This window comes from Melospiza melodia, chromosome 9, assembly GCF_035770615.1.
Source record: "Melospiza melodia melodia isolate bMelMel2 chromosome 9, bMelMel2.pri, whole genome shotgun sequence".
In the NCBI taxonomy this organism is placed as follows: Eukaryota; Metazoa; Chordata; class Aves; order Passeriformes; family Passerellidae; genus Melospiza; species Melospiza melodia.
Genome location: NC_086202.1, coordinates 24,907,094 through 24,921,626, shown reverse-complemented (window position 1 = coordinate 24,921,626; position 14,533 = coordinate 24,907,094). Strand labels below are relative to the sequence as shown.

General features: G+C 45.1%; 1 protein-coding gene across 1 annotated transcript; it reads left to right on the top strand.

Moving 5' to 3' along the window:
- Positions 1 to 687: 687 nt before the first annotated feature.
- LOC134422102 (uncharacterized) lies at positions 688 to 4,593 on the top strand. The gene is made up of 6 exons (XM_063163911.1): positions 688 to 905; positions 1,212 to 1,291; positions 1,700 to 1,814; positions 2,477 to 2,583; positions 2,801 to 2,915; positions 3,757 to 4,593. Exons 1-6 carry the CDS (start codon positions 842 to 844, stop codon positions 3,942 to 3,944), a joined length of 669 nt encoding a protein of 222 aa, XP_063019981.1. The 5' UTR covers positions 688 to 841; the 3' UTR covers positions 3,945 to 4,593.
- The last annotated feature ends 9,940 nt before the right edge of the window (positions 4,594 to 14,533 follow it).

The following is a 14,533-nucleotide window of genomic DNA, read 5'->3' as shown; positions in this document are numbered from 1 at the left end:
TTGGCAGGAAGGTGAGGCTGTCCCAAAGCCTGGCAGTGTGTGCAGATGTGTGACAGGCTGTGACTCTGAACCCTGCATTTCACACAAGAGTCAGGCACACCTCTACGACAATTTGATTAATCTGCTAGTAAATGTGCAGGGTAGAAAAGGTGGAACCTTTGTGGCAATTTTGCTACCTATTCAGCTCTTCCCATAAATGGATTTAAGCACATAAGGTTCATGGCTTCATCAAAAAAAAAAAAAAAAAAAAAAAAAGAAAAAAAAGAAAAAAAAAAAAAAAGAAAAAAAAAAAAGAAAAGAAAAAAGAAATTAGCCAAACTCTGGATGCTGTAGGATACAGACCATAACCCATTGGTTCACATTTGATGTTCTGAGCTTTCTCTTGTAGCATGACATACAATTAAGGCATTATTATGTCTTCTTAATCAAAGTATGTGTTTGTGTGTGTGTGTGTGTGTGTGTGTGTGGCAAACACAGACAGATGGGAAGGTGGTGAGAGCCAGAGCATGCAAGAAAGTGCATACACTAAACATGTTTACAGTAACCAGTTCATCTGAACATTTCCCGGTGGAGCTGGCAGCAGCAGAGCCAGTGTGCCCCAGTGCCCCAACGAGGACGTGCCCTTGCCCTCCCCTGACTGTTCTGGCAAGCTCTCCTTGTGCTTCCCACAAGTGGGGCAGTGTGTGCCTCCCCCTAATCCTTGATCCAGCAGTGCTGGGCACTGAGCACAGGGTGAGCAGCTAGGCACACACAGGCACACAGCTCTGTGCCTGACTGCAGGCCTTTGGCTCTGGGGCACCACAAGCAACGAGTAATCACCCGTGGTCTCCTGCAGGGAGAAATGTTCGGCTTCTGCCTCCCCTGGAAAACACTGTTGGTTCTATGTTTAGCAGTTCTTCTTGCAGGTAAGATGGTCTTGAATATAACTAACAATTATTTAAATAGGGTTGTTTTAGAGAAATGAAGGGCCTGCTTGGGAAGCCAGCCCTGAGTGGCCCCAAACAGGCGCTCACATGGCTGTTTCCAACAAATCAATATTTGTACAGATTATTCAGAATTGAGCCGTGATCACCTCAGATATACAAGCTGTTACTAGGACTGTGGGATAGGATACAGGCAGGGTAGAAGGAGAGTTCCTCTGCACCAGTGGGATTTGGGGTTTGTTCATGTGTCATGACCTAGCTAAGTACCTGCTTCTGCTTGTCCTTTAGATTTTACCAAAATCCGAGCTTTTGCCGGTCAAAGTGAATGCAAAAGTACAACCATAGATGATGTGAATGGGTTTCTCAAGGTAAGAGGTTGGCTGACCCAGGGTCTGTTCTGCACCCACCTCCTGTGCTGATGGGCTCCTGCTGTGTCTGCCTGCCCTGGCTGGGCAAGCACAACTCGTGTACTGCTTTGGCAATGTACAAAGTACACGCTGGGGAGGGGAGGCACACACAAGAGCAGAAAAACATCAGTGTCATCTGACTTACCACAGCTTTGCTCCTGATACTGCTCGTCCAGAAAGTGTCCTTGTAGATATATTTTCCAGTTTGGCCCTGCTCCAGATACATAAAGTGGCTTGAACATAAACAGTGAGATAAATAACAGTAGCTACCTAGAAATACATGAGCTTCTTTATGTTCACAGATATGTTAATTCTAAGGCTCCAACGTTTTCCTTTTCAACTTAGACTTTTTCTCCCCTATCTCCACAGAAATTTTCAAAATGCATGCCTGAAATCATTGCCAAGGGTGAAAAAGCTTCAGTCAATTTCCTGGCATGGACACTGCAAGGAACTCTTGATCTGCTGCGCCCTGTTCAGGAGCAATGTGAGGCCCCTCCTGAACCAACCCCTTTCCCCTTTGCTGGGCGTTGAACAAAGGGGCAGAGCAGAAGCACAGAGGAAATTTTTTTCTACTACAGAATGAACCAAGAGTCTGCATTTCTTTAGGGGAGGAGGGGCAAAATATAAAAGATGTCTCAGCAAGAGGAAGCACTGGGGTTGGGGAGGCAGAGCAGCACAAACAGGGGGTCCTGCTGTCCCTGCAGCCCCAGCACTGGTGCTCAGCAGCAGCACAGTCGCAGGGCCAGCAGGGCAGGCTCTGCCCTCCAGCCAGAGCTTCTGTGCTGTCATGGAGCTGGCATGCCAGTCATATTTCTTCAAGAAATATTTGGATAGTTTTGGCTACAATAGCACTGAATGTCAGTGCTGTGAATGCAAATGCCACAGTGAGCTGCCTCTAAAGTGTAACTGGGGCTGATCCTGTAGTCATAGTGAAAGTGAGGGGAAAATTCAGTGGATGTGGCCAAAAAAAATAAAAGTGGGGGCATGAAAAAATGTTAAATAAAAAAAAGAACAGCTTGCTTTGATGATGCCAGCTGGTGGAGACAGGCCAATGAATTTACTTGGGAAGGGGAAGATTTTATGCCCATTTTCACTCTGGTGTTGTTTTCTTGCTCTCTTTCTTTTTTCTTTTTATCCACCAAAAAGTTTGCAAGCAGCTACCTCCATGCCCACGCCCAGTGGCCCCAAAAAACGGGGGGCTGGTGTGTGTGACCATTGACAACACTCAGTACTGCAAACCCATGTGCAACCAGGTAACATTCCTGCCTTATATAATGCTGCAACTATTCCTTCCTTTACAACTGCTTATTTGGTAAAACCTAATTTTCTTGCTATACTTGGTTTTATATCCCTCAGGGCTGGGAGAGGTTGTAGTGTTTGTGTTTACCTGCCCTGTTTCTTCCCCTTGCAGCTACCATGTCATGCCCTAAGACAGTGTTTGTTTATTTTCTCCCCTCCCTGTTTCCCAAGGGTTATGACTTCCAGTTCCTCAGGAGCAGCAGGCTGTATGAGGAGTGTGGCAATGCCACAGGCTTCTCCTGGACCACGCAGCTGCTTGGGGAAAAGGTGCTGGCAGTCTGCAGCCGTGAGTGCTCCTCAGATATATCTGTTCACACGAGGCTTCCTCACTTCTGTTCAAAAAAATAGGAGGAAGGAAAAGTTTCTCTTTTGGTGACAGCCTTCCCATGTGTGACATTGTGAGAGCCAGTGCTGAGCTGGCAAATTTATGAGCAAGAAAACACATTAGCTATAATACTCTCATGAAGGCACTGCTGTTTCATCTTGGGGTACCAAATGTGGCATTTATGCAAATGTTTGTGGGAGGATGGACCTGTTTTTTTAAAAAAACAGTGAATTGGTATCACCCTAACACAAACCCCATGTTGCACAAGGGTTGTGTGACCCACTGAACAGACAGCAATAGGACATAAAACTGCTTATCTTGCAACAATAGTTGAAGAATCTCAGCAAATTGGCCAACACCTGTATGTACACCCAATAAAGCCCAGCAGTTGGGCCCCAGCCAGCAGTGCTGCCATCTCCATGGCAGCTCTGTATGGGACTGTAAGACTGCTCCCATTGCATCCATTGCTCAATCTGTGACCCAAAGCAGGCTCTATGACTCTGTTGTTATTGCCTTAATTTAAAAACAAATGTGCATATAGATACACAAAAAGCCCACCCTACCTCTCCTATGCTTAATGGAAAGCATTTTACTGTTGACAGTGGCTAGCTGCTAGGGCAGTTGCTAGTTATTTTCCAAGGCTTAATAGAAGCAAGCATGCATCTGGGCACTTTTATTCCAAGCTGGAGACTTTAGTTTAGAAAATTGGAATGCCAGCACGTGAGCAAAGATCAGGACAAAGCTAAGTGAATTCAGCTGCTTATTTATTTATTTATTTATTTATATCTTTGATCTTTTCCAGCCTCTGAGGTGGCCATCAGTGGAGCTAAATCTGCCTATTTCCCCAGCAACAGCACCTGTGTGCACACGGCTGCCTTCCCTGAGGCTCAGGCAGAGCAGCTGAACACCTTCCTGCGGGAGCTGGCCGAGCGCGGCATCGACGGCTCCAGCCGGGACCTGGGGGCTGACTGTGTCACCTGTGGCTACTGACAGCAGCCTGGGCACAGCCAGCCTCTCGCAGCATCACAGAGCACTGAAATCACGGCTAGCACCTGTGAACACACAGCTTTTATTTTGTTTAAAGGTCTGGAGATCGTAGTCATGACCTCAGCTTTGGGTATGGATATACAGGCGAAATCTAATCCCGCAGCTCATGGCAAGACTGTCAAAGAGAGAAGACAACTTTTATGGCTTTAATTTGTCTAGCTGGAATTAAGCAAGATTTTTTAAACAGTTTATTAATAGATACCTTCCTATTGGCTTAAATTCTTCTGGATCTCGGCAGATAGTAACCCTGATTGTTGTCAGAAATTGTCCTGTGTCAGGGGTCCTCTTTACTGAGAAAAGGCCATACTTCCACTCACTTTTACAGCTGCCAGTTAATCACTATTATTGCTCTGATGACCATTACAGCTGTGTAAGTGACAAGAGTTCCTGGCTGTAGGGATATAAAACTTTATTCCTTTCTTGTTTGTCTGGGGCCTAGAGCAACAGCAGAAAACCTGTCCATTGTCCCCCAGGCACTAAGTGAAAGTGAAGATCAGAGGCAACTTATCACTGGAGATCCAGCTTATTTGTGGAGATGTAGCTACCAAACAGTATGCATGTGAATTATTGTGAAATATAAACAAGAAATGTAGATACTGCTTGCTTGGTTTTCAGTGGAATCTGTGCTTGAGGTAATATTTGAATTTTCTTCTGTTGAGCAAACAGTGAAGCTGTAGATCTGAAGACAGACTCATCTGTTTGTGTTTCCTTTCCCTTCTTTACCTTTCTCCTCTTTCTGTTGATCTCTCAGACACATAGTTTTGTGGTACATGATGTAAAATTGGCCTTTACCTCATTTATCAGATAAATGATTCAAATATATATATTTACATACTTATATTTCAGGCTCAGAATTGAGTCACTACAAGCAAAAAAACCCCATAAATAACCCCAGCTGCTTTAGGGCCCAGAGGCAGACAGTCATATGACAGTGAATGGAACAGATAATTACACCAGAAAAGGGATGAGTTGGCTGCTTTGGCTGCTTATAAACCATGTGGCAATAAATTAAGTCATTGTCTTGGAGACAAAAGTGCTGTAGTCTTAAAGAAAAACAATGAGTTTTGAGTCACTGGGTTTTGGTTTTATTTATTTATTTATGGCAAACAAATGATCTCTATCAAATGAAATTATAATGTTTTTAAGTCTTTCCAGCCAAATCATTATCAACCAATGCTCAGATAAAATATCTGGAGTACTTTTCAGTATCATTTTTCTACTGGTGCTAAACCCCATTTTTTTCCTCTCAATTTTGTTATTCTATTCTAATGACTTTCCAAACCAATCAACAAAAGAAAAGCCACTCATATTTTATTTCATGAGGAAATAAAACATGTAAACTAGCAGAAACTTTCATTTTTGGGTCATAAATCCTCATAGTGTCACACAGTGTGGAAGAATTAGGCTGGAAAGCTTTAATTATCACTTGTCATGAAACTGATATTAAGCTGGAGATTGGGTTGCTGGGGTGTTTTTCAAAAACTTGCAGAGAAGTTTTGTTCTATTCCCACCACCTGAGTTATTATTTATAATGAGACAGGGAGTTGACTCAATAAGCCAATATAACACAGTTAAAAACTAAAGTAAATTTAATCATGTTATTTCCCAGAGTACATTTGCATAATTTCATTCATGTAAATGGTTGCTGTGTGTTTGCATTAACTTCTTGTTGGTGTCTGGCCTGTCTGAGCATAGGACCATTCCTCATGCTCCTGCTCTAGCCCCAGGATGGGGTTTGTTCTGGCACTAGGGGGTTGAGGAAAGAGGAAAATTCATACAGAATGAAAGAACTTAATACCATTTTAAACCATTAAGTTTCCAGATCAAACAACAGAAGCAGGAGAGGCTTACTTCTTGAAACATTCTCTGAAATTTTATTTTTTTTTTAGGTTTTGCAATACAACCAGACTAAACCACTGCCTCCCCAGAGCATCTTACATGCTTTGGATAAATCCACCTGCACAAGTGTCAGTCAGCTAAAGGCTTACTATAGAGAGGGATATTAATTATTCCTGATATTAATTAAGGGAATACAGTGCTGCATTATCCTTACTTCTCTTTCAGTCCATTATAACACAAGAGAAGAACTCAGTGCAGAGGCTGAGCCAAGAGCAGTAATTACAAAACATGGAAGGCAAAGTGTGGAGAACTGCAGCTCATGGCCACAAAATCACACAGAAAACTCTTCTCACAGGAACTTAGCAGCAGCAGACTGGCAGAGGCAGTGCTCTGGGGCGGCTCACAGGTGGTGAGAGTGACCTGAGAGGTGCTGTCAGTGTGAGCCATGCTGCCAGGGCAGTGCTGGAGCAGGGCTGCTCACACGGAGCCCTGCAGCGAGATCTGTGGCACACGTCTCATCCTCCAGATCACCACCGCAGCTGGGGGCAGCAGCATCAGCACACTCATCACCAGCACTGCAGCAAAAATCACCAGCAGGATCTGCCACGGGGCCAGGATTGTTTCCACCATGATTTCCTCCATGTCAGGAGTCTGAAGCTGTAAAGCAAAAAATATGCTGCGTTATTTACTTGCAGATAGGAATTAATTCTGGATAGATGTGTTTGTTTCAGCCAGCATAGGGGGTGTCAGCCTCTTTGGCCTATTCCTTTCTCAGCCTAAAAAATAATCCCATTTCCTGGGCTGCAGACCCCAGAAGAGCTCCTGCTCTTTCTCTCTCTCTCTGTGCCCTCAGGATCCTCCATAGAGCATCAGCCTGCCTTTCCCCCTTGGCTCAGCTGCAGTTGTTGATGCTGGTGTAAGACACTCTGTCCACCCTAAAGCACTTTTCCTAACCCTTGGATAAGTCTTTTTCTTTACAATTTCGAGTTTTAAGGCCCTCCTCTCCCACTCAGAGCATCATTACACAAAATGATTACTGCACTGATATACAGCAAAACTAAAGCTGAAAAGAATATGATGGAAAGGAGAACTGGAAATTGAACTGCCATCAGAATGCATATTTCATCTTTTTCCATGTACAATGCTTTAGAAAGAGCAGGGTGCTTAGGAAGGAGTTAATGTGTGTTGATTCTGTTAAGTGCTAACAGGTGTGTCCTAGGGAATGCAGTTTCAATGCCATTCCTGCCACAGGACCCGCACACCTGAAAGTCATCAGGGTGACCAGTCCTGTTCCTGGACCCACACACCTGAAAGCTGTGCAGTGGGTGATTACATGAGGTGCCAGGGCCTGAAGAGGTTTTTTTCTCCAGTCCCTAGTGCCAGTAGTGAGGAGGTTTCCTGGGGGGCTGCAGTGCTGCCTGTGCCGTCGGCATTGGGACTGCAGCTCACCAGAGGTTTGTCTCCAAGCATGTGCTACTGGGGTTTTCTTACTAAATCCTGACCTTTATGCAAAGGTGAAGATGGAAACTGGGTTGATAGAGTATTTATGTCTAAGGAGAATAGAAAATTTGAATAATTTCCAGCAATTGTGTACGTGACAATGTTAAAATTGCCATTAGCTCAATTTTTTTTCTGTGGCTTGTAAGGAGAGTTTGTGTTACCAGTGTATGTCTAGTAACAAATCTTGGCGGATTGAGGCCATGATATCCTTAATGAAACCCAGCTATCCATCAGCAGATCTTGGATTAATTTCAAATCTTACAAGCACAGGAAAAGTTCAGAGGAGGCAGCTGGAGCTGCCCGGCTCAGGGCCTGGAGCACTTTCTCCCTTCTCCCCAGTGAAGCCACACAGCCATTGCAGGAGGGTGGCAGGAGCTGGGATGCTGCCCACAGACCCATTCCCTGCAGTGGGCTGTGCTCTGTGTCTGTTTCCTACAGAGCAGCTCCTTGATTTTGTGTGTGTTCATCTGCTCTGGCCTCTGGCTCTGCTGCTGTGGGCTGTGCTGCAGGGCCCTTCAGGCTGGGTGATATTCTCACTTTTCCTGTGGCAACTTTTGGTGTTATTCCTCTCTTCCCACTGGCTGCTGGGTGAAGATAGGTGTGAGGCTGTTTTTAATCTGGAGAGGGATTTTTTTTTTTTTTTTTTTTTGCTCAGGGAGTTTCCTTGTGCTGCTTCACTGCTGCCTTTAGCTGCTGCCCAGGGAATGTCACAGGTTGTGGGGTGTTAGTAAAGGTGTCTTAAGGAATGCAGTGCTCAGTGTAATTCCTGCCACAGGATCCACACACCTGAAAGCCATAAGGGCTGCAAGTCCTTTGCCAGAACCCACACACTCGAAAGCTGTATTAGCCTCCTGTCTGCTAATTTCAATGTCCTTGTTAGTTAACTCCTTTAAATATCTGAGTTTCTGAGTTGCTTTGTGGTATTTTTTCCTCCTTTTTCTCTCTAATCTTGTTTCCCCCTACCCGGCCAAATTACACAAATGGACATCTTGAGTTTGGAGAAGTAAGAGTAGGGAAAACCTTACAAACCCCCAGATATATTTATCTCACTATTGCATCTGGGAAGGGGGAACTGCACTTCCTCAATGTACAATGAAGACAAATGCAGAAGGCAGAAATACTATAAGAAAAAAAAAAAAAAAAGCTTATTTGCAGTCTACAGAAATGGTGTGAAGGTTCAAGCCAGCCCTGTGAATCTTACAGTAACTTTATCTATGGTAACTTGAGAAGTTCCCTTGAGCAAGATGCTTGTGGGAGGTGGTGGCCTCCCTGTCTGTAACTTGCTCTCACTTGAGATTTCTTTGAAAATGCATTGCATGGGCTGAAAGAGGAACTGGTATCTGAATTAGCAAGTATTTAAATTATAATTTATTTGCTTCCAAACTACAGAATTATTGCCTATCATATAATAATTTTTACTCTGTGCCTGGAAAGTCGCAGATCTGGTACTGCTGGCTAAACTCTGGGAACAGAAAAACAAGTTTTAAAACTTTGGGAGCCCAGTAAATTTGTAAATGCAGTCACCAAATGGGGGAAGGGATTGAAGTCTGCAAGGTCTCTTTTATATCAGTGAATATTCATATTTTCTTTTGTTTCTAGGAAGATATTCTGATTGGTAGCTAGAGCACTTAATGTCACTCAGACTTGTCTCTGTGAAATCAAGTGACAAGTTCTTACTTTGGTGGAGATGAATACAGTCGAATTGGATAAAAAACCACAATTAATATTACAAAACAATATAAAATTTGTATAAAATACAAAACAATATATCGGCAATATTAAAGATTATTAGTGATATCTTTATGCAATTTTAATATTTTATAATATTTCAGAAATTCTGCTAGATTCTGCTTTTAATGACATCAGATAAAACCACATGGGCTATATTGAATTTCCAGTGTCTTCTACAAGCAGGTGTAGAAGATTATGTGGGGAGGGGTTTATTACCTACACCTGAGAGCTGCTCAGTCACACACAAAGAAGGGCACAACCAGAGGTGTGAAACACTGCCCACCCTGCGGGGCTGTGACCACTCTCCTCCCAGGCACGCACTTATTCCAAAGGCAGAACAAGCTGAAAGAGGTAAACCAACAACAACAATGAGCTTGTGCCACTCAGTCAGTGATATAAATATTTGCCCTTCAAGTGGGGAGAACAAGTGCTCCTGGGTGCCCTGGGTGAGCTGCCAGCTTCCTGTTAGCACTCCAGGATAATCACCCAGGCTGGCTCTCTGAGGAGGTCACTGAGCTGTGCCCTGGAGCCCTGGGCAGCTGCAGGAGGGTGAATGCATTCCTCTGCCACCTCCCTGGCTCTGGGCTGCAAACACAGGCACCAAATGGTAGGAACGGGAAAAATTCTCACACCTGGGTGTCTGGCGCAGGGATGGACTCGAAAAGAGGGTGATGATCGAGAGATAACTACACTGCAAGTTGAAATTGTCACTTAGAACTCCTGTAAGAACCAGAAATCAAATTAATGAGTTTGGTACCTTAGAGAAAAGGCTGCTTTACAATTATGTAAAACCTTAGAAAGATCTAATAATGCTGCTTTGGCAGAGGTCCAAACCTTTTAAACAAAGAGTGTATAAAAACGCTCAGAATCATTAAAATATTAACAGAAATTTCACTGCATATGGTTGTTATAAATATCTCCCTCTACAAGTAACTAAACTATTAATGAAAATATTTCAGTAGTAATTTTTTAAAATATTTCAGCCTTTATAATACATGAAGCAGATTAGTCTGATTATTTTAAAGTCAAATCTGTATGTATTTATCTTTCAGTGAGTAAAGACGCTGCAGGCTACGAATCAAACTTAAAATCTCTTAATGTGAAAATCGAGTGCAGAAATTAAATGTATGAAACACTGAGGAAGATCTTTTAAAACAAAAATTATGATGAAGACAGACTATTTAATAGACAAAACTAGCATAGCAAACTGTTGTGATTAAACTGATCAAGGCCTTAGTTTCACCTCAATTCCAAAGGTAATTGTAATCAGGAGGCTACAATGAAAGTTAAAATGCAAGAGGAGTTTCTCGGTTGTTATTTAAATCACATTTTTCTGGACATATAAATTCAGATTTTTGTATTTTGTCTAAAAAGATGATTTTGTGCTTTCATAGATAACACATTGTGGCATATATCTGTTAAGTTTCTGATTCTTGAATGCACAGCAGTGAGGACATACCTACATCTGAGTCACAGACATTTCCTCTCCTGAAATATTTAGATTTTAAACACTTTTGAATAAACTTATACAAACTGGAGTTGTGCTTACTGTAAAAGAAGAATAAGGGATTGCCTTATGCAGTCCACTCACAGACATAATTCTAACCTTTTAGCAAACTATTTTGCACTTAAAATTAATTATGTGAATAGGAATATATATATATGTGACTACATTATTCTACTCTTCCCTGCCGACAACCATTTACCGGAATTAGAAATAATTTAGTTATCACCCTTTCTAAATAATTTAGTTATCCCCCTTACTTATATACTGTAAAGTATGCCCCCTTTCTATAGAAAGGCATCAAATCCTGAATTAGCAGGATTTTTTTTTGTCTTTCCCTGCTGGCAGCAGGCCCCTGGCTGTGTCCTGGGCACCCTTACCTGCTCAGTGCCCCCTGGGCTGTGTCCTGAGCACCCTTACCTGCTCAGTGTCCTGGGCTGTGTCCTGGGCACCCTCACCTGCTCAGTGTCCTGGGCACCCTCACCTGCTCAGTGCCCTGGTCACCCTTACCTGCTCAGTGCCCTGGCTGTGTCCTGGGCACCCTCACCTGCTCAGTGCCCCCTGGGCTGTGTCCTGGGCACCCTCACCTGCTCAGTGCCCCCTGGGCTGTGTCCTGGGCACCCTCACCTGCTCAGTGCCCCCTGGGCTGTGTCCTGGGCACCCTCACCTGCTCAGTGCCCCCTGGGCTGTGTCCTGGGCACCCTCACCTGCTCAGTGCCCCCTGGGCTGTGTCCTGGGCACCCTCACCTGCTCAGTGCCCCCTGGGCTGTGTCCTGGGCACCCTCACCTGCTCAGTGCCCTGACTGTGTCCTGGGCACCCTCACCTGCTCAGTGCCCCCTGGGCTGTGTCCTGGGCACCCTCACCTGCTCAGTGCCCTGGCTGTGTCCTGGGCACCCTCACCTGCTCAGTGCCCCCTGGGCTGTGTCCTGGGCACCCTCACCTGCTCAGTGCTCCCTGACTGTGTCCTGGGCACCCTCACCTGCTCAGTGCCCTGACTGTGTCCTGGGCACCCTTACCTGCTCAGTGCCCCCTGGGCTGTGTCCTGGGCACCCTCACCTGCTCAGTGCCCTGACTGTGTCCTGGGCACCCTCACCTGCTCAGTGCCCCCTGGGCTGTGTCCTGGGCACCCTTACCTGCACAGTGACCTGTGTCCTGGGCACCCTCACCTGCTCAGTGCCCTGTGTCCTGGGCACCCTTACCTGCTCAGTGCTCCCTGACTGTGTCCTGGGCACCCTCACCTGCTCAGTGCCCTGACTGTGTCCTGGGCACCCTCACCTGCTCAGTGCCCTGGCTGTGTCCTGGGCACCCTTACCTGCTCAGTGCCCCCTGGGCTGTGTCCAGGGCACCCTTACCTGCTCAGTGCCCTGTGCCTGGGCACCCTCACCTGCTCAGTGCCCCCTGGGCTGTGTCCTGGGCACCCTTACCTGCTCAGTGCCCTGTGTCCTGGGCACCCTCACCTGCTCAGTGCCCTGACTGTGTCCTGGGCACCCTCACCTGCTCAGTGCCCCCTGGGCTGTGTCCAGGGCACCCTCACCTGCTCAGTGCCCCCTGGCTGTGTCCAGGGCACCCTTACCTGCTCAGTGCCCCCTGGGCTGCGTCCTGGGCACCCTTACCTGCTCAGTGCTCCCTGACTGTGTCCTGGGCACCCTCACCTGCTCAGTGTCCTGGGCACCCTTACCTGCTCAGTGCTCCCTGACTGTGTCCTGGGCACCCTTACCTGCTCAGTGTCCTGGGCACCCTCACCTGCTCAGTGCCCGGGCTGTGTCCAGGGCACCCTCACCTGCTCAGTGTCCAGGGCACCCTTACCTGCTCAGTGCCCGGGCTGTGTCCAGGGCACCCTCACCTGCTCAGTGCCCCCTGGGCTGTGTCCAGGGCACCCTCACCTGCTCAGTGCCCTGGGCACCCTTACCTGCTCAGTGCCCCTCACTGCGCTGCCGGGGCTGCTCAGCTGGACAGGACAGACAGGGCAGGGCAGGACAGACAGGCTGCCGGGCTGTGCCGGCCCCAGGGCAGCCTGCAGGAGCGCAGGGCCGTGTTTGTGCCTCCATCGCCTCCCCCTGCGCTCTTAAAGCGGCACAAACCCGCCCGAGGCAGCCGCACTGCCTTGCCCGCTGTTTGCTCGGAACAGCCGAGCAAGAGCCGGCTCCTCACCCTGCGCAGCCTGCTGTAGGACACAGCCACTCAGTGAAAAATGAGAACCCGTTTTTCACCAGAAAACCACTTGGGCTTTCCTTGTAAATCCTCTTATTTGCTCACGAGTGAGTAATCTGATTAAGTAACTCATTCTGACTGATTATTGTGAACTACATGTGCAGCCTTCAGAGTATGAATGCTGATGCCCCTCAGTTTGTTGGCATTCACACACCCAACTCTCTTCCACCTATATATATATTCAACAGCCCACTTGCTACTTACCAGCTTAGCTTTACTTCAGTGTGAAAAATGTGTATTTGATGATTGGCTTTTTGCAAATATTAAAATGAATATTATATGTGTTGTGTTAGAAAGTAATGCTATGTTAATTATCTTAAGTAGTGTGTTAAATATAGTTACTGGGTTATTAAAAAAAGTTAAAATAGAAACTATGCTATGTAGGATACTTTTTTAAAAGAAAGGACGCCCAGCGAGATAGCAGCCACGGGACACCTAAATATTTCAGAGAAAAATAATTTATTGCCCTCTTATCAGAAGAAATTAACTTCTTCCCACCTCAAAGGTGCTGTTAGGATTCAGAGGAAGAAGCTGAAGATGACCAGACAAAATCCTGTATTTGAATGGAATTTATGCATCATGTATGAGGTGTAGGAATATGCAACAGGCAGTTTTTAAGTGTAAATCCTCTGTTAACGTGGGTCCTTTTTCAGGCTTGTGCCGCCCAGAAAAAGGTACCCAGACATCTATAACTCTTTGTCTCTATTGTCTCATATTGTCCTAATTCAAATTGTCCAAATTATTATTACTCTAATTGTATCACTATTTTTATAACCATTTTATTACTATTAAACTTTTAAAATTTTAAAAACAAGTGATTGGCATTTTTCACATTCCATATTAGAAAAACCAGAGCTATGCTCAGGCAAACCACAATCAATAGTACAAAACAATATAAAAATTTGTATAAAATACAAAACAATATATCTGAAATATTAAATATTGATTATTAGTGATATCTTTATACAATTTTTAGTATTTTATTAGGTAAGGAATTCCACTGGATTCTGCTATAAATGATATCAGATAAAACCACATGGACTATATTGAATTTCCAGTGTCTTCTACAAACAGATGTAGAAGATAAGTGTTTATGTGGGGAGGGGTTTTATTATCTACACCTGAAAGCTGCTCAGTCACACACAAAGATGCTACTGCTGCATTATTTATTACATAAAGTGCATGTAAGAACCTCTTCAGAGGCTTTGCTAAGCCAGCTCTGGCTCCTCTCCACGCTGCTGTGGCGGTGGCGCTGCACAGTCCCTGAGAAGTGGCCCTGCTGCCTGAACACACTGCTGCATCTGCCTTTTGCCTCTTGACAGGAGAAGATGTGAAGGCCAAGCTGCAGCCTGCCTTAAAAACTCAACAAGGAAATCTGTGGAGTGATCTGTGCTAGAGTGGATGCATCCAAAGGGATGCACAGAGCTTCAGATTGCAAGGATGTCCCTTGAGACCACAAAGCCACACAACCAGCAATAGGCTCTTCAGTTTCTTACAAAGCAGAGAAAAATATTAACTAGGGTATTTCCACAGAAAATAAAAGCTGTTAATAGTTCTCACAAGGGATATTTTCATAGATTCAAAACTATTTTCTGAACAATTCTTGGCAGGGGGAGGGGTGGAATAATTTCGTAGTATTTTCCACTATACAAGGCAGAATCAGAATCACTTTTCCCTGCAGAACTTGACAAGTGACTTCCACGTCTCTCAATATGTGACACTAATATTTCATCTTGCTAAAATCAA